At 57.1% G+C, this 22,530-nt stretch overlaps 2 protein-coding genes across 12 annotated transcripts in view; one reads left to right on the top strand and one right to left on the bottom strand.

Annotated features, from left to right (window-relative positions):
* Positions 1–2,863, top strand: part of TSC2 (TSC complex subunit 2) — a 41,663-nt gene extending 38,800 nt beyond the window's left edge. For all 8 annotated transcript variants that reach the window (XM_066382888.1, XM_066382885.1, XM_066382887.1 and 5 more), the window contains 6 exons: positions 100–286; positions 595–734; positions 1,901–1,979; positions 2,050–2,141; positions 2,227–2,325; positions 2,469–2,863. In XM_066382888.1, the coding sequence (XP_066238985.1) occupies positions 100–286; positions 595–734; positions 1,901–1,979; positions 2,050–2,141; positions 2,227–2,325; positions 2,469–2,639 (768 nt within the window). In that variant the 3' untranslated portion in view covers positions 2,640–2,863. The remainder of the gene's footprint in view (positions 1–99; positions 287–594; positions 735–1,900; positions 1,980–2,049; positions 2,142–2,226; positions 2,326–2,468) is intronic.
* The window catches only part of PKD1 (polycystin 1, transient receptor potential channel interacting), a 53,175-nt gene continuing 33,499 nt past the window's right edge, over positions 2,855–22,530 (bottom strand). For 2 of the 4 annotated variants that reach the window (XM_066382877.1, XM_066382879.1), the window contains exons 18-46: positions 22,226–22,505; positions 21,919–22,132; positions 21,669–21,840; positions 21,143–21,295; positions 20,318–20,462; positions 19,579–20,199; positions 19,260–19,416; positions 18,724–18,976; positions 18,425–18,620; positions 17,022–17,192; positions 16,795–16,938; positions 16,494–16,704; positions 16,280–16,406; positions 15,282–15,398; positions 15,139–15,191; positions 14,732–14,916; positions 14,540–14,633; positions 8,081–8,199; positions 7,797–7,999; positions 7,527–7,721; positions 6,962–7,101; positions 6,481–6,593; positions 6,070–6,217; positions 5,833–5,958; positions 5,424–5,598; positions 5,030–5,320; positions 4,815–4,949; positions 4,437–4,739; positions 2,855–4,341 (exon numbers count right to left, since the gene is read on the bottom strand). In XM_066382877.1, the coding sequence (XP_066238974.1) occupies positions 3,883–4,341; positions 4,437–4,739; positions 4,815–4,949; positions 5,030–5,320; positions 5,424–5,598; positions 5,833–5,958; positions 6,070–6,217; positions 6,481–6,593; positions 6,962–7,101; positions 7,527–7,721; positions 7,797–7,999; positions 8,081–8,199; positions 14,540–14,633; positions 14,732–14,916; positions 15,139–15,191; positions 15,282–15,398; positions 16,280–16,406; positions 16,494–16,704; positions 16,795–16,938; positions 17,022–17,192; positions 18,425–18,620; positions 18,724–18,976; positions 19,260–19,416; positions 19,579–20,199; positions 20,318–20,462; positions 21,143–21,295; positions 21,669–21,840; positions 21,919–22,132; positions 22,226–22,505 (5,700 nt within the window). In that variant the 3' untranslated portion in view covers positions 2,855–3,882. Of the gene's footprint in view, positions 4,342–4,436; positions 4,740–4,814; positions 4,950–5,029; positions 5,321–5,423; positions 5,599–5,832; positions 5,959–6,069; positions 6,218–6,480; positions 6,594–6,961; positions 7,102–7,526; positions 7,722–7,796; positions 8,000–8,080; positions 8,200–11,423; positions 11,529–14,539; positions 14,634–14,731; positions 14,917–15,138; positions 15,192–15,281; positions 15,399–16,279; positions 16,407–16,493; positions 16,705–16,794; positions 16,939–17,021; positions 17,193–18,424; positions 18,621–18,723; positions 18,977–19,259; positions 19,417–19,578; positions 20,200–20,317; positions 20,463–21,142; positions 21,296–21,668; positions 21,841–21,918; positions 22,133–22,225; positions 22,506–22,530 lie in introns of those variants that run through there. The other 2 variants (XM_066382878.1, XM_066382880.1) reach the window with 2 other exon arrangements.

Below are 22,530 nucleotides of genomic sequence, written 5' to 3'. Positions count from 1 at the left end.
AACAAGCCCTCAGGGCCCTTGGGAGCCATGCTCAGGAACAGGCAGGGTATGGATGGCGGGCAGCTTGGGAGAGGGGCCACCATGCTTCTCTTCCTACAGAGCAACAGTGAACTTGCCATCCTGTCCAATGAGCATGGCTCCTACAGGTACACAGAGTTCTTGACGGGCCTGGGCAAGCTCATTGAGCTCAAGGACTGCCAGCCAGATAAGGTGTACCTGGGCGGCCTGGACGTGTGTGGCGAGGACGGCCAGTTCACCTACTGCTGGCATGATGACATCATGCAAGGTTCGAACCTTCCCATGGCATGTATCCTCCCCAACCCCGTTCTCATTGGCCCGTCCTCGGGAGCAGTGGAGGTGTCCAAGGGCTCGAGGTCACCAGCCTGAGCACTGAGGCCACAGCTGGGCTGTCTGCTTCCTGAAGCTCTGCCCTCAGGGAGAGGAGCCAAGTGCTGCTGGCCGGGCACCAGAGACAAGGCTCCTGCAGGTGCTGAGCCTCTGCTCCTGGGGAGGCACAGAGGGCTAGGCCCCTTGGCCAGCATTCTGCCTGGGCTGTGCCAGGCCCATTCAGCTCGGCCTCATTCTGCCTCACAGCTGTCTTCCACATCGCCACTCTGATGCCCACCAAGGACATGGACAAGCACCGCTGTGACAAGAAGCGCCACCTAGGCAACGACTTCGTATCCATTGTCTACAATGACTCTGGCGAGGACTTCAAGCTGGGTACCATCAAAGTGAGTGAGGGGCCTTCAGGATGGATGGGCATGGATCTGGGCCCGGGGCACCCTTGGTGGAGGCCACATCTGAGGAAGTGTCCGTTAGTGGATACTGAGTAGAGGCAGTGACTGCCACTGGAGTCAGTATGGTGACAAGCAGGAGTACTGACCTGCTTTAGTGTCCCCCCTCTGAGCCTGTGTCCTCAGTAGAAGATGACAGCCCTGTCAGTTTCTTCATGGAGTTTGCTGCTGTGGTTTGTGTGGAAGAACTGAATGCATTTGTGCTTAGAAGGTTGCGTGGTGGCATGTAGTTAGGTGCTCAGTGTGCTCGTAATGCTGTGATCTTCTCCCCTGGCACCTCCTCCTGTCATTGCAGAGCGGGGGGTGGGGGGGTGGAGATAGGCCCTGGTATTCCCACCCCCCTTTTTCTAGACAAGGGCACTTAGGCTTGAGGTCCCAAGGGGAGGAGGTGGGATCAGTCCTGGAAACTTCTCACAGGGTGGGGACGTGGGACAGCTGCAAGGCCCAGTGGGGTGGGGAGCCCAGTACAGCCCAAGTGTCTGAGGTGCTGATGCTCAGAGAGGATTCAGATTTATTCTAAATGCAGTGGGAAGCCTTGGAGGTTACTGAACAGAGACCCCCGCCCACAGGCTGCTGGGCACAACCTCCAGTGCAGGCAGGGCTGGAGTGCCTGTGGGAGGCCAGCTCGCTCTCTGCTCAGAGCTGGGGAAGCAGCAAGGGTCTGCGGCATGCCAAGACCCAGGTGTGCAGGCTGGGGAGGCGCTTGGAGCTGTCCATGTGTAGAAGGCGCGAGTCAGGGGCTGGGAGCCTGGGGAGCTACTAGACGTGCTTTCAGATGACAGTGAGGCAGGTGCCCCAAAAAGTGTGTTGTGTATGTTGGGGGAGTCCTTTGTGACTGAGGAGTGACTGTGAACTTAAAACTCTGGCCAGTTCATATGCTAGGAGCCAGGCGTGGAGAAGTTGCGTGCTAGAATGTAAAGCAGTTGAGGGAAATAGGATGGCAGCCCCTGCCCCCAGGCTTGCTGGGAGGAAGTGTGCAAAGACAAGTTATCACGCATGATTGTGGAGTTACTGAGTGTCTAACGCCACGAGCTGCTGTCCTCATAGGGAAGTGGCAGAAAGTGGCCTTTGGCATTGGGGTTACCCTGCTTTTGTCTGGGCAGGGCCAGTTCAACTTTGTCCATGTGATTATCACCCCTCTGGACTATGAGTGCAACCTGGTGTCACTGCAGTGCAGGAAAGGTAAGGCCTGGGGCATGGTGGGGAGGCCCTTGGGGCCCTGAGCCCCATATGAGCACTGTGTTTTCCCCAGATATGGAGGGCCTTGTGGACACCAGCGTGGCCAAGATTGTGTCTGATCGCAACCTGCCTTTTGTGGCCCGCCAGATGGCCCTGCATGCAAATGTGAGCAGAGGCAGCACTCTGGGCAGGTAGGATGGGCCCTAGGTGCCCTCCATAGAGAACTCACTCTGCTGCCCACCCTATCCAGATGGCCTCACAGGTGCACCACAGCCGCTCCAACCCCACTGACATCTACCCCTCCAAGTGGATCGCCAGGCTCCGCCACATCAAGCGGCTCCGCCACCGGGTAGGGAGGACGGGTCATGGGCACCTGCATGCAGTGGCCCCCCCCCCAGAGTGCTGGCTAGTGAGGGTGGGTCCCCAGGTCCACGTCGGAGAGAACATGTACTGCCCTGCTGGGCTTACTGCCAAGGCCCCCTCTCTCCGCAGATCCGTGAGGAAGCTCATTACCCGAACCCCAGCCTGCCCCTGATGCAGGTGCACCCCCCAGGCCATGCCAAAGCCCCAGCGCAGGCCCCTGCTGAGCCCGTGCCCACTTATGAGACTGGCCAGCGGAAACGCCTCATCTCCTCTGTGGACGACTTCACAGAATTCGTGTGAGGCCAGGACTGGGGCAGTGCCTGTCCTGTTAGAGCCAAGATGCTGGGCCCAGGGCTGCTCGTGGCTGTGGTCCAAGTGGCTGTGCTGCTAGACCCTTCCTGCCCCTCCCCCCCATGAGGCACTGGGCAGTATTTATTTGTGCAAATGAATAAAACCATGAAGCCTAGGTCTGTCACTCTGCCCACTGGCCCTCAGTGCGTAGACACAGACACAGGTAGCAGTCAGCCAACTCATTTATTTGACTCCGTCTGTTGGGGTAAGTAGGAGCAGGATCAAGGCTGAAGCTTCGGCCACACCCACAGAAGCGCTAAGGGGGTTGGCCTGTCAGGTGTTCAGGAAAGCCTCACCCGACTGTTCTCACTCACCGTCCCCAGCCCTAGGAGCCAGCCCCAGGGAAGGGTCTTCCCACCTGCCCACCCTGGGGTCCTTTGCCACACACTAGTCTTGTTCCTTCCTCACACCTGACACCAGCAGGCCTGGGCCCTGCCTTTCGCTCCTGGCTTTGGGCAGAGCAGAACAAGGCAGTGGTGGTGACAAGAACTGCCTAGGGAGTAGCTATGCCCTCCAACCAATGTCCTGTCCCAGTAACGGCCCGAGGCCAGACTGAGACTGCAGCTGCTGCTTCCTTGGTCCTGGCCATATGGGCAGGTGTCTAGGGAAGGAGGCCAGCTCTGCAGTCTCAGCTCCCTCCTCAAAGCAGGCAACAGGCCCCTTGGCCCTAGTGAAAAACAGCGACGTACAAAAATATATACATTTTAAACCCCATATAAATTACTGACAATAGACACACAGACGGCGGCTGGAAGTGAGTGCACTCAGCGGGGACGGGAGAGGTAATAATTTAGAGGGAGGATAACAAGGGGTGCAAGTTCCCTCCCCGCAGCCTGGATCCTTAGCAAGGGGGAAAGTCTGCCCAGGAAGTGGGGCCGGGCACAGCCCGCTGTACCTGAGGACTCAGGAAATAAATTAGTGTCTCAGAGGCTGGGCACCTGGTCCAATACTGCTGTGTCCTCCCACAGGGAGCTGGGGAGGGGACCCTGGGTCCTGGTTGGCCACTTGGCCTCTTTAAAGTGCTGAAGCCCACAGAGAGACTCAGACAGGTGCCGACTGCTCTCTGGGGGACCTGCATGCAGCTGTTCTGCCTGGCCCAAGACCTTGAGGGTGGCAGAAGGTAATACTGAGTGTTGTTTTCCAGCCCAAGGGACCAGAGTGAAGCCACAGGCCCACCACAGGTCCCCTGGGGCTAAGTGCTGCTGGGGTGGACCTTGTTTTTGGCCCGTAGAGTAGCCCTGCTGGGGCCTGTAGCCAAGCCCATGCCTCGACTTGCCCGGGCAAGGTGGCTGGGCAGGACTGGCTGCAGGCCTGGGGAGGAAGGCGAGGTTGGGGACTGGCTGGTCCTGCGGCCATGAAGGCTCTGCAGCCTCTGCTCCAGTTGGTAGACATCCTCTGTGGCCTGGTTGAGTCGGTCAAACTGGGCAAGCAGGGCCTCGAACACAGCTTGGAGGCGGGAGGGCTCAGGTTCCCCGCGTGGCCCTGGCTTGCCCAGGCCCACATTCAGCCCATCGAGCTGGCTAGAAGAAGTGGACAGGCGGGAGGCATCGGAGTCCCCGGTAGGTGGGGGCATGTCTGGGGACGACTTGGAGCCCCTGGATGAGCGGGAGGGCAGCGGTTCCATCCCTTCAAAGCGGACTTTGTGGCGGAACTGGGGGCGGCACAGGGGCTTGGTCAGTCCATCTGCACCCTGGGCTCACTTGAGCCCAGGGTGCATCCCTCTCCCCCCCACTGGGCCGTACCCACCTCCTTGACCTTGCTGAAGCCCATCCAGAGGCGCAGTCTGCGTAGTAACAATTCCACCATCTCATAGTCCTGTGGCTCCCAGGCTGGACGGTAGAGCTCCCCACGCAGAGTGTGATACCGCCACCGGAGAAGGATGGCCCCGAGCCTCAGTGCACCCCAGAGCCGCAGGGCCCAGAGCCCGGTGCACAGCATGGGGGACAGGCGCCAGGACTCGGGGCACAGGGCGGGCCAACCAGCCCTGGGGCAGAGCATCAAGAGGGCCTGGGCCGCACTCATAAGTGAGTCCACGCAAGAGGATACCAGCTAAGGAAAAGGTGGTGAGAGTGAGAGGGGTGCGCCCCAGGCTAAGCCTCCCCCTAGAGCCCCACCATCACCTACCAGAACAGCCAGCTGAGCATAGGCCACTGCGAGTGCCACCAGGCCTAACGCCGCCCCCAGGAGCTCGGGCAGGGCCCGGCACAGCGTCTTGCCAAAAACCGACCACTGGCGCACAAAGCGCAGCTGCTGGGCAGCCTGTGAGGGAGGGGTGTCAGCTGACCAGCTCTGGCTCAGCCCACCCAGACCTGGGCCCGGCCCGCTAGGCCAGCTCTCACCTTGACCAAGAGCAGAAAAAGCAGCGAGGCGGCCAGGCCGCGGGCCACGGAGCTCAGCTGCGCCACCTGCTCGAAGCTCGTGAAGCGGCGTGGGCGGCGGCGCATGAAGCGCGTCCACTGTCGGTCTGCGGCGCCCAGCTGGGCAAGGCGCACAAGTGCTGCGGCAGCGGTCAGCACCACCAGCAGCCACCGCGCCCATGCCTGAGGTCGTGCCATGCGCCTGCGTCCTTCTCGGCACCAGGCACGCACCTCGGCTACTGAGAAGTACAGTGCGAACAGAAGGAGGCTCACCTGCAGGGACAGAGACAGGGAGGGGTCAGGACCTGAGTGGGGGGTGGGGCGGGGAAGGGACGTGAGGGTGTGGGCCAGGCTGGGCCAGGTGGCAGGGACCTACCGTGGTGAGCAGCGGCAATGAAAGGCCAGCGCTCAGGCGCCACAGTGCAAATGGGCGAATGCTGAGAGCTGCCACAGCATGTCCAGCCGCAGGGAACTCCAGGCGCAGTGTGACGGCAGCGTGCAGCCCCACGGCCGGACTGTAGCGTGTGAGTTCTACAAACACCGCGCGGCTCCTGCGCGGAGGGCAGGAATGAGGAATGGGATGTGGGAGGGTAAGAGGGCAGGAACTGCTGCCCCAGGAACCTTGGAGGCAGAGTCTCTGGTGTCAGAGGGCGCGTGGACCAGGGAGGAAGTGGAGGTCACTTCCAGGACTGATCTGGAGCGGCACTGGGGGTGGGGGTAGACTGGGATCACGGATGAGGGGAACCACCGAGGGCCCAGTGGACAGGGGCAGGATGGCTGCCTACCTGTTGTCGATCCAGTTGTGCAGCTGCAGGAAACCCAGCTGTGCGCGGCTCTCCTCCAGGCTCAGCCCCAGCTCCTGCACGTAGCCCCCACTGTCGTACACAGTGCAGTAGCCCCAGTACCAGACGCTAAGAGTGAGGGGCAGCGTTAGACCCCGCCCAACCCTGCAGCAAATAGGGCCCATGCTGGCCAAGGGAAAGAGGCTCCTCTGGAGAAGGCCCGGCCCCTCCTATGCTCACCCCAGCAAGTCTGGCGCAGAGTAGGTCCACATCTCAGAGCCATTGTGAGCAGCATTCCCCCAGCCAATGCCATAGTCGCTGGTGCTGAAGCCACCTGAAGCTGCCGAGCACGTGTGCACCCCTGAGGCAGGCCGGTCTGGGCAGAGTGCTGAAATCAGAGGGCTGGGGATTGAGTATGACCAAACCAGCGGAGTTCACTGTCTACCAGCTGCCTGGTAAACATGTCCACATGATCTCCCCGAGTCCCTCCCAGCAATTCTGAAGGTAGACGACCTGGTCTCACTGACCAACAGGGAAAATGAGGCAGGGAGAGGGTAAAGATCACACAGCTATGCAGTCAAACCGGAACCCTGCCAAAGGCTTCTCCTTGGGAAAGAGCAGGGACAAGTGCCAGAGCGACCCCCAGCTCACCTTCTTTCAGCCGCACCTGCCGCAACCGCGGGGGCCCCAGCTCTGGGCTGGACTGGTTCCCGTGGACATAGGGTAGCAGCACGTGGGACATCCAGGGCCAGAACTCATCAGACCTGTTACCACCAGACACAGTCACATGCTCCACACTTCAGCTCCCTGTGTGCCAGGGCTCCGAGAGGCCCAGGAAGCACAACTACTGCAACCCCCCCCAGCCCACAGGAGGCTGCCAGTGCTGCCAGAGGGGACGAGGCACAACCTGGTTCCTCAGTCTTGGCCTATTGACGTCCAGGGACAGATAACTGTTATGGGCTGTCCTGTGTGCCATAGGTTTAGCAGTATCTCTGGTTTCTACCCATCCAGACCCTTCCCAATGTCCCGAGGGCTGAGTTGGATCCAGGGCAGGACCAAGGTGGACGCTGGCTGGCATCAGCACCACCTTGACCCAGGAGATAGATGTGTACATGCATACAGGGGTCCGTACCGGGTAATAGCGAGGAAGGCCCGGCTATCTAACTCCTGCCTGATGGCACTTTGTAGGCGGTAGGCATGGCTATGGCATGAGGCGTCTCCATAGTTGGCCAGCAGTGTCACCAACAGGAAGAGCATATACACCAGGAGGCTCTGGGAGGCAGGGACAACCCTGCTGTCAGTCAATCCCAGCCGCCTGCCCATCAAAACAGGGCAAAGCTTCTGGACAGCAAACTGCCCATGGCCAGGGTGTCTGGCACCGAGAAAGGACAGCAGATACTCTGCCAGCGCGCCACCTGGGGGCAGACACATGGTCCACGAAAGGCCAAGGAAGCCACATCTAGGGCCCTGCCAGGCCTGGCAGAAGCAGGCTCTGGAGCTGGGCACAGGAAGGGGTCAAGATGAGCGGCAGCAGGAGTCGGGTGATGGGAGGGAGCTGGGCCCAGGCTGCAGAGCCCTGGGGCCTTCTTCGGAGAGGGAGTGGTGCATGTGAGGTTTTTGAGAAGGGCAGGACCTCTAGGAAGAGGCTGCACTGGCCAACAGGGTAGAGAGGTGCTGGGCGCGGCAGCCTGGCTCACCCTCAGCATCCTGTGCAGCCTCTTGACTTTTCGGGCTTCTTCCTTGGCCAGAAAGAGTGCGAAGCCGTGGGGGGGCCGCACCCGGGGCACACGCTCACTGACAGGCGTCACAGCCGGGCTCTCCACCAGAGTGTCGTCCTCGTCAGGGTGCAGCCGCTTGGCCACCAGGGAGAAGTACAGGGCTTCCAGCAGGACCTAGGCCAGGGGTGGCATCAGAGGGGCCCAGGAGTGCCGGAGGCTGGCAGCCTGGCCCCCTTCCATCCCACTCACCTTGAGCGGCTCCCAGCCAAGGAATGATGCCAGGAAGCTGGAGCTGCTTGAGAGGAGCCACATGACACTCACACCGGGGCGGAAGCTGGCTCCGACCCACCCTGACACTGCCACAGCCACAGCCACCAGTAGGAGGCTGAGCCCATGGGCCAGGGGTGCACACCAGGCCGGCAGCAGTTGTTTCCGCAGGCCTTCCACCAGCCCTGGGGAGGCAGAGACAGATCGGTGACTGGGGGCCGAAGCGAGCAGCAGGCAAGGGCGTGCTGGGGGACACCTGAGCGCACCTGTCCTGGAGAGCTGGGCCGACTGGGGCTGCTCCCAAGTCAGGCCTGGGCTGGGCAGCCCCCGCGCCCCCAGCCTCTGCAGCAGCAGCATCTCAGTCCTCTCCCCAGGGGCACTGGACCTGAGGCACAGGGAAGGGGAGCGGCAGGCATTCCAGTCAGCCCACACACTGCCCACGTCATCTGCGGGGCAGTTCCCCGAGCAGCTCGGGCCCTGCCCCCACCCCCAGGTAGAAAGTCCTGGCAGCCTGTCTCTCCCCCTCGCTTCTTGCTCACTCCACTGCCCCTGCCCCTATCTCTGTGACCTCTTCACCCCTCTCCTGTCCCGTTGCCTGCTCTTCTGGCTGGCAAATGACCATGAACCTCAGGGAGCACCCCCGCCACTCGGCCTCCCCTCTGCCCACGGTGCACGGAGGACCCGGGTTCCCCTCTGCCCACGGTGCACGGAGGACCCGGGTTCCCCTCTGCCCACGGTGCACGGAGGACCCGGGTTCCCCTCTGCCCACGGTGCACGGAGGACCTGGTGCTGGCGCTCCTTTGTAACCTAACGCTAACTTTTGGACAAGGACATGTGCGTTTGTCTTTCAAATTCCACCAGTACATAGCACTCCATAGAACCCAGACACCACGTCTCTCACAGTGCGACTTGGGGGGGATTTCTGCCCAACTGTGCTCTGATTATGGAATAGAAGAGAACGGACTTCCAAATCTCAGCGTGCACCTGCCACTGAGCCACCCAATGTTTCTGGTTTCTACATTTCTTAGAGAATCATCTACAAGCAATATTGTCTATGGAGGGAGGCAATCACGGAGAGGACAGCAATGAAAAACACCTTTTAAAGTTGACTTTTCTGATTATAAAAGTAGCACAGAGTATTGAAGAATGTAGGATAATAATAAATAGAACACAGAAAAGACATGGTAGAGTGACAGAAAGTGGACATGCCCCACACAAAGTGCAAGGACCAGAAGCCACAGCCGTTGGGGGGGGGGGGGGAAGGAGCAACAGCAGGGCAAGGAGAGCTGTGAAGAGGAACCCGGTCGGGGCAGCTGCAGGGTTTCTAGCCCTTCTATTGCCACTCCAGTCCCAATGGCCAGCTGATGATGCTGGAAGGGAGGTCAGGACCCTACGCTTTTTTTGAGAGAGAGAAAGGCAGAGACAGACAGGAAGGATGAGAGAGTGGAGAGAGAAGCATCAATTCATAGTTGTGTAACTTTCGTCATTCACTGATTGCTTCTCATATGTGCCTTGACCAGGGGGCTTGAGCCGAGCCAGTGACCCCTTGCTCAAGCCAGCAACCCCAGGATCATGTTGATAATCCCGTGCTAAAGCTGGTAAGCCTGTGCTCAAGCCAGCAACCTCAGGGTTTTTTTGAACCTGTTTCTCAGCATCCCAGGTCAACACTCTACCCACTGTGCCACCGCCTGGTCAGGCCAACTTTTCCTCTCTGTACTAGAGCATTGAGATCCTGAAGATAGGGCCCAGGAGCTGATTGAAAACATCAACAAGAGCCTGACTAGGCAGTGGTGCAGTGGTTAACAGTGTCGAACAGGGACACAGAGGACCCAGGTTTGAAACCCTGAGGTCGCCAGCTTGAGTGCAGACTCATCCGGCTTGAGCATGGGCTCACCAGCTTGAGTGCGGGGTTGCTGGCTTGAGCGTGGGATCATAGACATGACCCCATAGTCACGGGCTTGATTCCAAAGGTCACTGACTTGAAGCCCAAGGTTGCTGTCTTGAGTAAGGGGTCACTTGCTCTGCTATAGCCTGGTCAAGGCACAAATGAGAAAGCAGTCACTGAACAATTAAGGAGATTAAGGAGCCACAATGAAGAATTGATGCTTCTAATCTCTCTCCCTTCCTGTCTATCTGTTCCTATCTGTCCCTCTCTCTGTCTCTGTCAAAAATAAAGAGCGGTAGAGCGTCGGCCTAGCATGCGGAGGACCCGGGTTCGATTCCCGGCCAGGGTACACAGGAGAAGCACCCATTTGCTTCTCCACCCCTCCACCGCGCTTTCCTCTCTGTCTCTCTCTTCCCCTCCCGCAGCCAAGGCTCCATTGGAGCAAGGATGGCCCGGGCGCTGGGGATGGCTCTGTGGCATCTGCCTCAGGCGCTGGAGTGGCTCTGGTCGCAACATGGCGACGCCCAGGATGGGCAGAGCATCGCCCCCTGGTGGGCAGAGCGTCGCCCCCTGGTGGGCGTGCCGGGTGGATCCCGGTTGGGCGCATGCGGGAGTCTGTCTGACTGTCTCTCCCTGTTTCCAGCTTCAGAAAAATGAAAAAAAAAATAAAAAAAAAGAAAGAAAGAAAGAAAATGTCAATAAGAGCAGTCAGAAAGACGATGCATTCAAGACTGCCTTCAGGGACAGCCTCCAGATCAAGGTTTCAGACCTAACAGAGAAGCTATATCAGTTTTTTTTTTATTTTTAATATATCAGCTTTATAATCACCACAAAATCATTCAGAAGGGAAAGCTCCAAGAGTTTACCCAGGAAATGGCAAAGATCAGCCATTTGGAAACAGCTCAAACAATGTGCCACACTATAGGGCCCATGTAAAAAGATGAGTGCATCCAGACAGAGGCTACTACTACGCTGGAAGAGGAACAAACCCATAAACATGGCAAATGCGGACAGCTTCTGAGAGGTGCCTCTTAGTGAAAGGCAGCAAGAGAAGGCTCAGAGGCCACTGTTTGGGCCACAGGGAGAAAACTGTTTTTCACAGTTCTGTAATGAATCTTGGCCAAGAAAAATATTTGTGCCCAACCCAAGTGCAGCAAGTCCAGCCAGCACCAAAGGCCCAGCTTTGGTGTCAACATGTGGTAAATTTACACCAGCCCAGCCCTACACAGTTCATTAAACGTTTGAATTTAAAAGAGAGAGAGAGAGAGAGAGAGAGCACGTGAGCACAGATACTTAATACCAGCATTTCCATGATGTAAGGGCCAGTAGTGTTAATAGTTACTTCTAGTGCCTTTTCTGTATGTGCGCGTTTCTATTTTACATGTGGGTATAAACATGTTTTATCAGGTCATATAGTGGATACAGCATACAACACATAGAATTTTACATTAGACTCTAAGATGCATAACAGCAAAGACTATGCCTATTATTGGACCGCATTCACTGATTCCTTCAGTCATTCAACAAGTACGCTGACCCCCTACCAAATGCCAGGCACTGTTCTAGGCACTGAGTAAAAAGAACAAAGTGCATGCACTTATAATGTACACATACTAGTAGGGGAAGCAGACAATAAGCATGAACATTGCTTAATGTACAGGGAGCAGGGGAGGAGACAGAAGCCTATGTCTGTGTGTACACATGCATGGTCCACGTTACTGTACCTTACTACATTTGCGTAAGGCAGGAAGGAAGGTTCTGATTAGGCAGCTTTGAGCGAAGACCTGAAGGAAGTAGACCATGAGGCTCTTGTCTCTGGGAGGAGCAGCCTAGGCAGAGGGAGTAGCAGATACAAAAGATGGAGGCAGGAAAGCAAGGGATGCTGAAGCCGAAGGGAAGTGGGTGACAGAGGGAAGGTGGCAGGAGAGAACTCGGGGAGGCGTGGGGCCAGACTGGGGATGGCTGGTGGAGCATGTTCAGCAGTAAAGCCAGTCCTGGGGGGCTCGCCTCCAAGATGTCCCAATGACACTTCCCGCCCTGGCATCACACCCCTGCATAATTCCCGCCCATGGAGAAACCAAGAAGACATTGTGGAATGACAGTAGCTGACTAATGGGAGTGGGCCATCAAAGAAACTGGCTGCTGCTGCTGCTTTTTTAAGTGAGAGTGAGTGAGGGGCGGGGTCAGATAGAAAGAAAGGGAGAGAGAGATGAGAAGCATCAACTCATAGTTGAGTCCCTTTAGTTGTTCATTGATTGCTTCTCACATGTGCCTTGACTGGGGGGCTCCAGCTGTGCCAGTGACCCTTGCTCAAGCCAGCGACCTTGGGCTTCAAGCCAGCTACCATGGGATCATGTCTATGATCCCACCTTCAAGCCGGTGACCTCGCGGTTTCGAACCTGGGTCCTTCATGTCCCAGGTCAATGCTCTATCCACTGTGCCACCACTTGGTTGGGCAAGGAAACTGGCTTCTGCCTTGCTCTCAGACCACCCACTTGAGGGACACTGGCTGCCACGTGAGGATCCTTGAGCAGCTCAGTGGTGAGATCCAATGGGGAGGAGCTGAAGCCTCCCACCACCAGCCCTTACCAAGATGCCTGCTAGCTGAGCTGTTTTAAGCCCTGAATTTTGGTGCAGCCCATCAGACAGCCATAGCCAGCCAGTGCCCCAAGAGCACCATGACAGGGCCTGCTTTAGGGAGCAGTTCTCTCTGGTGCAGATGGAGGAGCAGGACTTCACTACGGGGTCCTGGGATGGTCCAGGCGGAAGATGATGCTTGGTTGGAAGATGCAAGGGCAGATGGAAAGAAGGCTTGCATGAGAAAGGATGCAAAAAGGAGTCAAGAATGAATACAGGGTTTCTGGCTGGGGGATGGAAATGTCTCAGTGGAGAGATCAAGTGCTGTGTGTAGGCTGTTAAGGCTGCACTGCACACGAAATACCCATGAGGTGCTGTCAGTAGACAAGCAATGTCTGAACCAGAATCCGGAAGGGTGTGGGCTGGAGATATCTGGGATGATCAGCTTATAATTACTGTCTCAGGACCTCCCTGTGTTATAGCTTTTAATCAACTGGCAATTTCTTCATAAAAATGTCATCATATTATGGTTATCTGTCTTCATAAAATGACTAGATCGTACTGCAGCACAGAGGTTGCTGATTCGATCCCTGGTCAGGGCACATACTGTTCTTGCCTCTCTGGCTCTGTCTCTCAAAAAAAAAAAAAAAAAAAAAGATCAGAGAAACTATCCCTCTTTCTCTATGCTTTGAGATAGCTTGTGTATTTCAGTAATTTTTAGTTGCTTAAAAATGAGAAAAGTTAAAAGGAATGGAGCCCTGGCCAGATAGCTCAGTTGGTTAGAGCATCATCCCAACATGCTGAGGTTATGGGTTTGATCCCTGGTCAGGGCACATACGAGCATCAATGAATAAATGCATAAAGAAGTGGAACAACAACTCAATGTTTCTCTCTCCCACTTCCTCTCTCTCAAATAAAAAGATTAAAAACAGAATGGTGGCCCTGGCTGGTGCCTCAGTGGATAGAGTGTCAGCCTGGCATATGGATGTCCCAGGCTCAATTTCTGGTCAGGACACACAGGAGAAGCAACCATCTGCTTCTCCCTCATTTTCTCTCCCCCTTCTTTCTTCTCCTCCTGTAGCCAGTGGCTCAATTGGTTCAAGTGTGGTCCCAGGCACTGAGGATAGCACAGTTGGTCTGAGCACCACCTCAGATGCTAAAAATAGCACAATACTCAAGCATCGGCCATAGAAGGGTTGCCAGATGGATCCGGGTTGGGGCGCATGTGGGAGCCTGCCTCTGTATCTCCCCTCCTCTCACCAAAAAAAAAAACCCAAAACAAAAAAAAAAACAACAGAACAGAAATGTGAATATTGCCTGACCAGGTGGTGGCGCAGTGGATAGAGCGTCAGACTGGGACGTGGAAGACCTACATTCGAAACCCCAAGGTTGCCAGCTTGAGCACAGGCTCATCCGGTTTGAACAAGGCTCACCAGTTTGAGCCCAAGGTCACTGGCTTGAGCAAGGGGTCACTCTGTCTGCTGTAGCCCCCCAGTCAGGGCACATGTAGGAGAGCAATCAATGAACAACTAAGGAGCCACAATGAAGAACTGATGCTTCTCATCTCTTCCCCTTCCCATCTGTCTGTCCCTATCTGTCTGTCACACATAAAAAATAAAAGAATACATTATAAAAATAAAAGAAATGTGAATTTTAAATATATATAATAGAAATATAAGGTAATTCCTAATGAATCTTGATACTAAATTGGAAACCAGCCCCAAAATTGAGAAATTCTTAAAAATAGGATATTTAAAAACCTGTCATGGCCTGACCAGGTGGTGACACAGTGGATAGATCATCAGCCTGGGATGCAGAGGACCCAGGTTTGAAACCCCGAGGTCACCGGCTTGAGCGTGGGCTCATCTCACTTGAGTACGTGGTCGCTGGCTTGAGCAAGGGGTAACTGGCTCGGCTGGAGCCTCCCGATCAAGGCACATATAAGAAAGCTACTAAAATGTCACAACAAAGAACTGATGTTTCTCATCTCTCTCCCTTCCTGTCTGTCTGTCCCTCTCTCAGCCACCCTTTCTGTTCCTCAAATGTCCCTCGCTCCTGCTACACCAAAGGGAATGTTTGCTGGGCATGGCCAACCCCATGAAGTTTTTAAAAGATGAGGGGTTCAGAGGTCCCATAATGTCACCTCAGTCTGCACTGGGGACACGGGGCTGGACAATAGGAGGCCAGCCCTAGGCAGGAAGCAGGGCTTCTTGGCTTGGGTCCCCCACACACGCCTCCCCCGCCCCAGGAGCAGGGCACTCACAGGCCAGTGAACAGGTCTGTTTCCACTGGAGTGTCCTGGGTGGGGGCCAGGCTGCTGAGTCCTTCCGTGAGGACCTGGCGGATCAGGTCTTCATCTAGAGAACACAGAATGTGTCAGGGAGAGCAGGCTCCTCCCACCCTGAGCCTTGGAACCCTCCGGGGAGAACTTAGATACCTCCCTACCCCTGCTTACCTGAAGCTGAGAAGTATTTAGCAGGTGAGGAGGGGCTGACCAGGGAGAGACTGTCCTCCTCTGGGCCCAGAATGTGGCCCATTCGACCCCGTGCCAGCCGCTGCAGGGTGCTGCCCATGATGGATGGGTCACTTAGCAAGTCTGGCCAACTGAGCGTGCCTTCGCTGGACGGCCAGCACACCAGGCTACAGATGACACAGGTCAGCAAGGTTATCCCGAGGGAACACGTCTGCACATCCAGCCACACACGGATGCGTGGGGCTTCTGTGCAACATCACGCAGGGCCAAGAACACGGTGAGAACACATGAACACATGACACAGCACATGCAGCCCAGATATACCCATAACATGGCACCCGTGCAGCTGACCAACACCAAGGCTCACGTTTTTCTCTAGGGACCCTCACCTTTTGGAATCATCCAGGAATAAGTCATTTTTCATTTGTCCAGCACAGGCCTGCTGAGAAGCACAGACAGAGCCTCAGACTCTGGGCTGTGCAGAGGCCGTGGGACCCACCCAACCCAGCCAGGGCCCCTCTGGAGCCCCCACCTCAGCACGGAGCCCGGGGAAGGTGAGGAAGGAGCTGTCCAGCACAGAGGAGTCCAGGTAGCTGTCCGTGTCCAGGACCTGCTGCCCTGTGGGGGTGGAATTTGGGGCCCCGGCCACCTGCAGGGAGAAGCGGGTGGTCAACAGGAGGTAGCTCTGGCTGCTGCCCAGGGAGGCATCCACACTCCTGCGCAGACAGTCTAGACTAGTATTTCCCCAGAGAATGTTCTAGAAAGATGCACCCATTCTCTATCTGCATTATCTGTCACAGTAGCCACTAGCCACATGTTGCCGATGGAGCACTTCAAATGTGATTGGTGCAACTGAGGAACTGAGGTGCTGATTTTATTTAATTTTAATTAATTTCAATATAAACAGTTGCACATAGCTCCTTACTCTCACTGTACTGGCTTCCCGGGTACATCCCTCTCGGTTACATGTACAGTCCTATCTTATGAGTTGCTGGATTTGATTTGCTGCTCTCTTGTGAGGGTTTCTGCCTGCGTGTTCCTAAGGGACAGTGGTCTGTGGCTCCCTCTTCTTGCGACGTCCCTGCCTGGCTGTGGTATCGGGAGCGCCCCCTCCTCCCGCGTGTGTGTGAGTCTAGGAAGGACTGTTGATTCTCCTCTGCTGGGCATAATCACCAGTGAGGCCATCTGTGCTTTTCTTCGTGGGAGGTATTAAATCACCAATTCACTCTCTTCACTTGCTACAGTTCTGCTCAGATTTTCCTGTTTCTCCTCCGGTCAGTGTTGGCAGTTTTTCTGTCCAGGAACTTGTTCATTTCTTTCTGCTAGTCTGCAGTCGTTCATGGGACTCCCTGATCAGTCCTGTTCATTTCTGTGCCGTAGGTTGTGACAGCCCCTCATTCACTCACGATTTCAACAATCTGTGCTTCTAAAGGCCTTGCTGATTGTCCCTCGCTAGCTCTCATGCTGGACACCACAGCCCTTCGCAGAGGCAACGGCCCCACCCCCGGAGCGCTGAGGTCCCCAGCCCACCTTGCTCCGGGACATCCGGAAGAGGAACAGGATAACGAGGTAGATGGGGTAGACAACCACACTGGACACCAGGCCAACGGCGATCGTGTCCACACTGAGCGGGATCAGACTGGACACAGGCACCATGCTATGTGGCAGGAGAGGAAACTTGGCTGTGTTAGGCTGCGAGGGGGAACAAGAGGGGTTGGGCATAGGAATCCCGACAGGCACTCACCTGTAGGCAGTGTCTCCCACGACTCCATACCACACGGCATTGGCACCCAGGAAAAGGCAGATGAGGAGAACACAGCAGGTGGCTCGCTGGACCCGAGTGAAGCGGCTTCTAGGTGGCCGGTCCCATATGGAGAGCCAGATATGCTTGTCAAAAAAGCCACGCTGGAGCTCGGACACCAGGAGGCGCTGGAATCGCCGAAGGGCCATGTCACCTAAAGAAAGGGCACAGGACCAGCTTCAGGAGGCCAGAGTTACTGACACCTCCTCCAGCCTACAGGGGTGGCAAGGAGGCGGGACCTTACTTGCTGCTAACACCTCCTTCTCCACCAGGCCCCCATTAGCCTCGGTCTCCACAGACAGCCAGTCGTTGACCAGGAAGAAAGTGCTGCGGGCCGTCTGCAGGTCCCTGACGATGATGTGCTGCAGGAACCAGGCGGGGCTGAGCCCTGCAGGGGGGTCGGGAGGTGGGTCAGGGCTGCAGGGTGCCAGACAGGCAGGCAGAGGGGCAGCAGCAGGTGCCCTCCCAGACCTTTATTGTCGTGCCACACCCGGATCTTCCACACGCTGCCCAGACTGTGTGGGGTGGCGATCTGGAAGATGTCCAGACTGTTGCGGTGGAAGGCTCTGTCCCCATCCAGGTGCCGGTGGCCGCTCCGGCTGTCCGCTCCGTACAGCATGATGCCCACGTGTGCCGTGGTACCTGGGGCGTAGACGGAGAGGCAGCAGGACTCTGGGTTTGCTGCCCACCAAACATGCGACCCCAGCAACATTTTTTGCCCTGTCTTCATGCAAGCACAGGCAGCCCTCACTCTGCTCAGCAATTACAAACACAGACCTCAGTTACCTGAATTCGTTAAATGAACACAGCCCCCAACCACATGGTTCATATGTCAGTTATGATGGCATGCCATCTGTAACTGTATAAAATATAAACTTGGCTGCTAGCTCCTCAGACTGCTATGTAAATAAGGGATCACAGCGTGGTCAGTGACCGATCACGCCACTTCTCCCAAAGCCTGCTGAGGATGGGTCACTTGGGGCTTCAGCTCCCAGAGGCCACCAAGTGTATAGTGGTGCTGCCTCCTTGTCTCCCAAAGACAAACCATGTGGTGTTTTATAAGAATGGGTCATCGGAAGAGGGGACTGGCCAGCAGATGAAAGCACAGCAAAGAAATAAAAAATGGTAATGCTGGACATAAAATCTGAATCAAAAATAAATGGACTACTGAAGAAGCAGTCATGGGAGTGCTGACACTGCCAAGAGGCCATCAGTGACAAACCTCCCAGCAGAAATAAGGACAACGGCAGTAACAAAATGGATAAAGATGTCACAGAGCAACTGATGCCAGCGAAAACGCTGTATGAGCTCTCTGAGATATTTCACAACACGGAGTGCAAACAAGAAATGTTGAAATATGGCACTAAGCCAAGGCACAGAAAATACAGCCACTCTATATCAGGAATTACACAAGAGAACACTGTTCAAACTACTCTTGAGTTTCTCACAAAGAAATAAAACACTTTAATTCCCAGTGTGTCTAATGTCTTAAGTACACTGAACTATGTTTATAACCAATAGTTTTTGATGTCTTGGAAATAATTGTTGTTTTTACAGTGAGTTATCATTTCCCCCATTCATCACTGCGCTCCCTCTCAGAGCCTGCACACACTAGTCGGGCCCACATGACTGTATGAAGCAAGACCATCTGGGCTGACAGCACCTGCTTCACAAAGGAACTTTCCCCATCCTCAGGAAGGGTGACACCCTGTCCACAGGTCACTGCAAGAATTAACGAGCTACTACTTTACATGGTATCTGATAAAGTGAGTTTTGTTGTATGGCATCTATTATGACGATCGCCACTAGGGAAGGTGGCCAGACAGCAAAGGAGAGTGGCCTGGGAGCCCAGCTGAGGGGGACCCTGCCCTCACCTGAGCCTCGGCCCCAGCCAGTCTTGACCAGGATCTCGTACTTGAAGCGACCCCCCTTTCCGCAGAAAGGGATGACGCGGACCCGGCTAATGTCGAGCTGGTCCAGCTTACGCAGGATCACAGCCATTACCGCGTAGGTCACCAGGCACATGGCACACGTCAGCAGGACGACGTAGTTCATGTCCAAGGCTGGCTCCTGGGGAGACAGAGCCATCAGGCCCAGGAAGCACGGCCCTTGCCTCACTGTCTCAGGATGAAGCTGAGGCCTCCACACTGCTCAGAAACATGGCGCCACTCACAGGGAAGATGAAGTGCACGTGGCTGGGGGGCACGAAGAGGCTGGCTCCAAAGGCAGTGAGGTGGCGGGTGAGGCAGACCGCCTGGCTGGGCGAGGTCTCCTCCAGGGGCACAAGCCCCTCTGTCCGCCACATCATCTCCTCCTCGTCGAAGTACTGGCACAGGGACGAGTACAAGCCCACAGACACTTCGAGAGCAGACCAGCGGAAGTGGCTGGTCAGGTTCAGGTAGAAACGCCTGCCTGGGTCTCTGGTCCTGGGAGAAGCAGGGAGGAGTGTCACGGCCACACCCTGCCCAGCCCCTGGTCCCGAGCCAGGGCACTGTTCTCAGCTGAAGCCACGCTCACCATGCACGGCCAGGCCTGGCCACTCCCCAACCACTCTGCTGCATACCTGCCCCCCGGCAAGCCCACGTGGCCTGGGCACATACGGATCTGATCGTGTCCAGCTGGTCCTCAGAGACCAGCCCCACCCATGTCAACAATCCTGGATTGGTCAGACCCAGCGATCCAGCATGCAAGCCACTCCCAGGGTCTCACCCAGGGGCGAAGAAAAAGGTGTAGAGCCTGTGGTCCTCGCCCGCCAACGCCTCGAGACTGATCTTCCTGCTGGATGAGCAGTTGTGCTCGTTGGGCCAGGGTGCCGAGTGCAGGTAGACAGCCAGGTAGGGCTCAGGCTCCTCGGACACGTAGTGCTCTGGAGGCGGCATGTGCAGGGTCAGAGGACTGCTCCCCCGGGGGACACCCCTGGAAGCCCTCGAACCCTCCCTGTTGCAGGGGCTGGAGGCGCCATCATGCATGAGACAATGCCTGCTCCCCCCGTTTCCCCAGAGCCCAGCGCCCAGGTCACAGCACCCACCGTTCAGCACAGTGTAGGTGAGCTGTAGGTGCAGCCCTGCCTCGGGTTTGCTGTGGTCAGGGGCGACCACAGCACTGACCGAGGCCCGGGGTGGGACGATGGCCAAATCGACAGGGAGGCGGCGGCCGCGGGCAGCCTGGTCAGAGCTGTTGGGCACCTTCACGGTGATGGCGCGCTCCGAGGCCAGGTGCCCAATGGGGATCTGGGTGCCAGCTTGTGTCTGAAAGGCCATAGATGCCACCTTGGTGGAGACAGTGTAGTTGTTTATGTAGCCGAAGGGAAAGGGGTTGGAGTCGACCAGGAAGATGAGCTGCACCACGTCGCTGAGGTTGGACAGGGCCCCGCTGAAGGCGGCAGGGATCGAGAAGTGGCAGCCGGGGCCGGAGGTGTTGCCCTGGCACAGCAGGCTCAGCGGGTCCGAGCGCTTGCCCTGTGCCACGATCTCCTCCCCCGCCAGGGTCAGGGGCTCCTCGTTCAGCACCCGGGAGCGCATGAGGATGCACATGAGGGCCGACGACAGGTTATAGGCCCTGGATGCTACCATCAGTGAAGGTGGCTCAGCTCCGGGCTCTGAGGGCTGTAGGTCCTGGACGTCGGAGCTGGCCAGGTGGATGAGGTCGCCTGTGGAAAGGGGGAAGCATGGGGGGAGGGGTTAGGGGAGAGATGGAGAAGAGGTGGGGGGGTGGAAAGATGGGAGAAGGTAGGGGGAGCGCAATGTGCTCCCAGCCCCAGGCCGCACCTGTGATGTTGAGGATGCTGTCGGCAATGGCGGTAGGTGTTCCGATCCCTGCGGTGGTCTCAGCCTGCAGGATGCGCATCATGGCCTCCAGCTTGTGCAGTGTCTTCTTCAGGCACGAGCGGCACACGGGCTCCCTGCTGGACACCTGCAGGAAGCCCTGGCCGGTGTCCAGCTCGCTCCAGCCTGGTAACTCCCCCTTCCGCACCTTGGCCCAGCTTAGCTCTATCACATTTGCTGTGATTCTGGGGTGATCTCCATGACCACGGCCTCCCTGCCTCCAACGGGTCTCGCTAAACCACCCAACCATAGGTTCCCCCTCGTGCCTCCTGGCTGAGAGACCTTCTGGGTCTCCTCCCGACCTACAAGCACTCTAAGGTAACATGGCCCTGCTGCCCTAGCCACACACACACAGCCACAGATGCCACGTGGCAGATAGGGCAACCCTGTCCCAGAAGGCTCTGTGCTCCTTTCTCCGCTGAGGCCTCTGTGGCAATCCCCTGCCATCTTGGGTACAGCACCCCCCACCCTCACCAAGACTGTGCCCAGCCCAGCAGTCCCTAGTTCCTGGGTAAGGTTGTGGGCAGCCTCTCAGAGCTGTAGAGACATGTCAAGTGTGATCACAGGTTGGAGGGAATGGGCACGAGACAGCCACTTCATGTCAGCCTCCCCATACCTGAGCTGTGCCTTACGCCCTGGGCCCCCTGCAGGGTCATCCTAGGGACACCTGTGGCTCACGCTGGGCTCCCCTTAGGAAGGGCTCATGGCCGGCCTGACTCTCAGGGCACAGGGGCCCAGGGCTGCCAAAGAGCCTGGGTCCCATCCTACCATGCACTGGGCCAGCACTGCCGCAACCTGCTGGATGTCATCCACGGTGTTAACCCTCAGGGAGACCAAGGTCTCTGTGATGTTCTTGCGTATCTGGGCTTGCAGCTGCCACCTAGAGTCCAGTTCTGTCGCCATGGCCAGGGACTGCTCATACTGTGGGTGGTGGGCACAAGGTAGCCATCAGTGGGCAACAGCAGCTCCACCAGCAATGCAGATGGACACAGCACAGGCCATCTCAGGTGCTGCATAACACGGGCAGTGACACAAACCCTGTTCCTTCCAGGGCAAAAGGGGGCTTTGCCAGATCCTGCGGAGGGTCTGGGGCACAGGGAGAGGCACGGCAGGGGAAATCGGGCACTGGGAAAAGATCACAGAGGGGTCTACTGAGCACACAAGTCATTTCAAGGAGGTGAGGAATTTTGCCTGTTGGGAGCCAGGGGACAAGCTCTTTGCAAGAACGCAAGGATAGTCAGAAGTACTGCTCCAGGCCAGCACCCACCCGAGGGCAGACTCCCCGGGAACTGACCTCGTTGAGCACAGTGATGAGGGCCAGGGAGTACTCGATGACGTGCTGGGGGTCGGCCTGTCTCAGCAGTTTGGGCAGCATGCTCTCCGTGAGGCTGTGCAGCCACACAGTGAGGTCCAGGGGGCCACCCAGGGCATCACCTGGGGGCTCTGGCAGGGTGATGGCCAGAGACCTGCGCACAGAGACCATGAGTGAACAGGGAACAATCCCTGCCCACACCACAGGCCCCACCCCCACGAGCCCTGCTCACCTGTTGAGGGCGACCACAGCAGCACCCAGCTGGTCCTGCACCACCACGGCCAGACCCACCTCAAAGTGGGGAGTGAAGCCGGGTGGCAGTACAGCCCCGTAGGTGGAGAGACTGCCCTTGTAGACGCAGAATTCCTCACAGTGTCCCTGGCGACAGCGCTGCAGCAGCAGAGCGTACACCAGTGGGGCGCCCGCGTCCTCAGCATCGTGCCAACCTGCGGGCCACAACCGTCACCCCAGCCTCCCCATGCAGGCCCCTCCATGGGCATCATCGTGGCCTTCTGCCTCCCACACGCGGCCGCACTCACCCTCACACTTGAAGTGCACCTTGGTGGTGAGGGCGTGCACGGAGTCCAGTGGGAAGAGCTGGCAGGAGCCCCCCAGCGGAGGGCGGTTGGGGGAGAGGTGGATGGAGGCGTAGCCCTCCTCCTCGCCAGAGTGGCCCAGCACTGTGAGCGTGAACGTGTAGCCCTCACCATCTTGCAGCACGCCACGCCGTACCACCAGCCGCATGCCAGTGCTGCCCGTGGACGTGGTGGTCTCATCCAGCACCAGCGTCTTGTTGCTAAAGGTGCGAGCAGCCCAGAGCTGTGGGGCACAGATGGGCACTCAG

The sequence above is a fragment of the Saccopteryx leptura genome, chromosome 4 (assembly GCF_036850995.1).
Source record: "Saccopteryx leptura isolate mSacLep1 chromosome 4, mSacLep1_pri_phased_curated, whole genome shotgun sequence".
NCBI classification, from domain to species: domain Eukaryota; kingdom Metazoa; phylum Chordata; class Mammalia; order Chiroptera; family Emballonuridae; genus Saccopteryx; species Saccopteryx leptura.
This window is presented reverse-complemented; position numbering and strand designations above follow the sequence as displayed.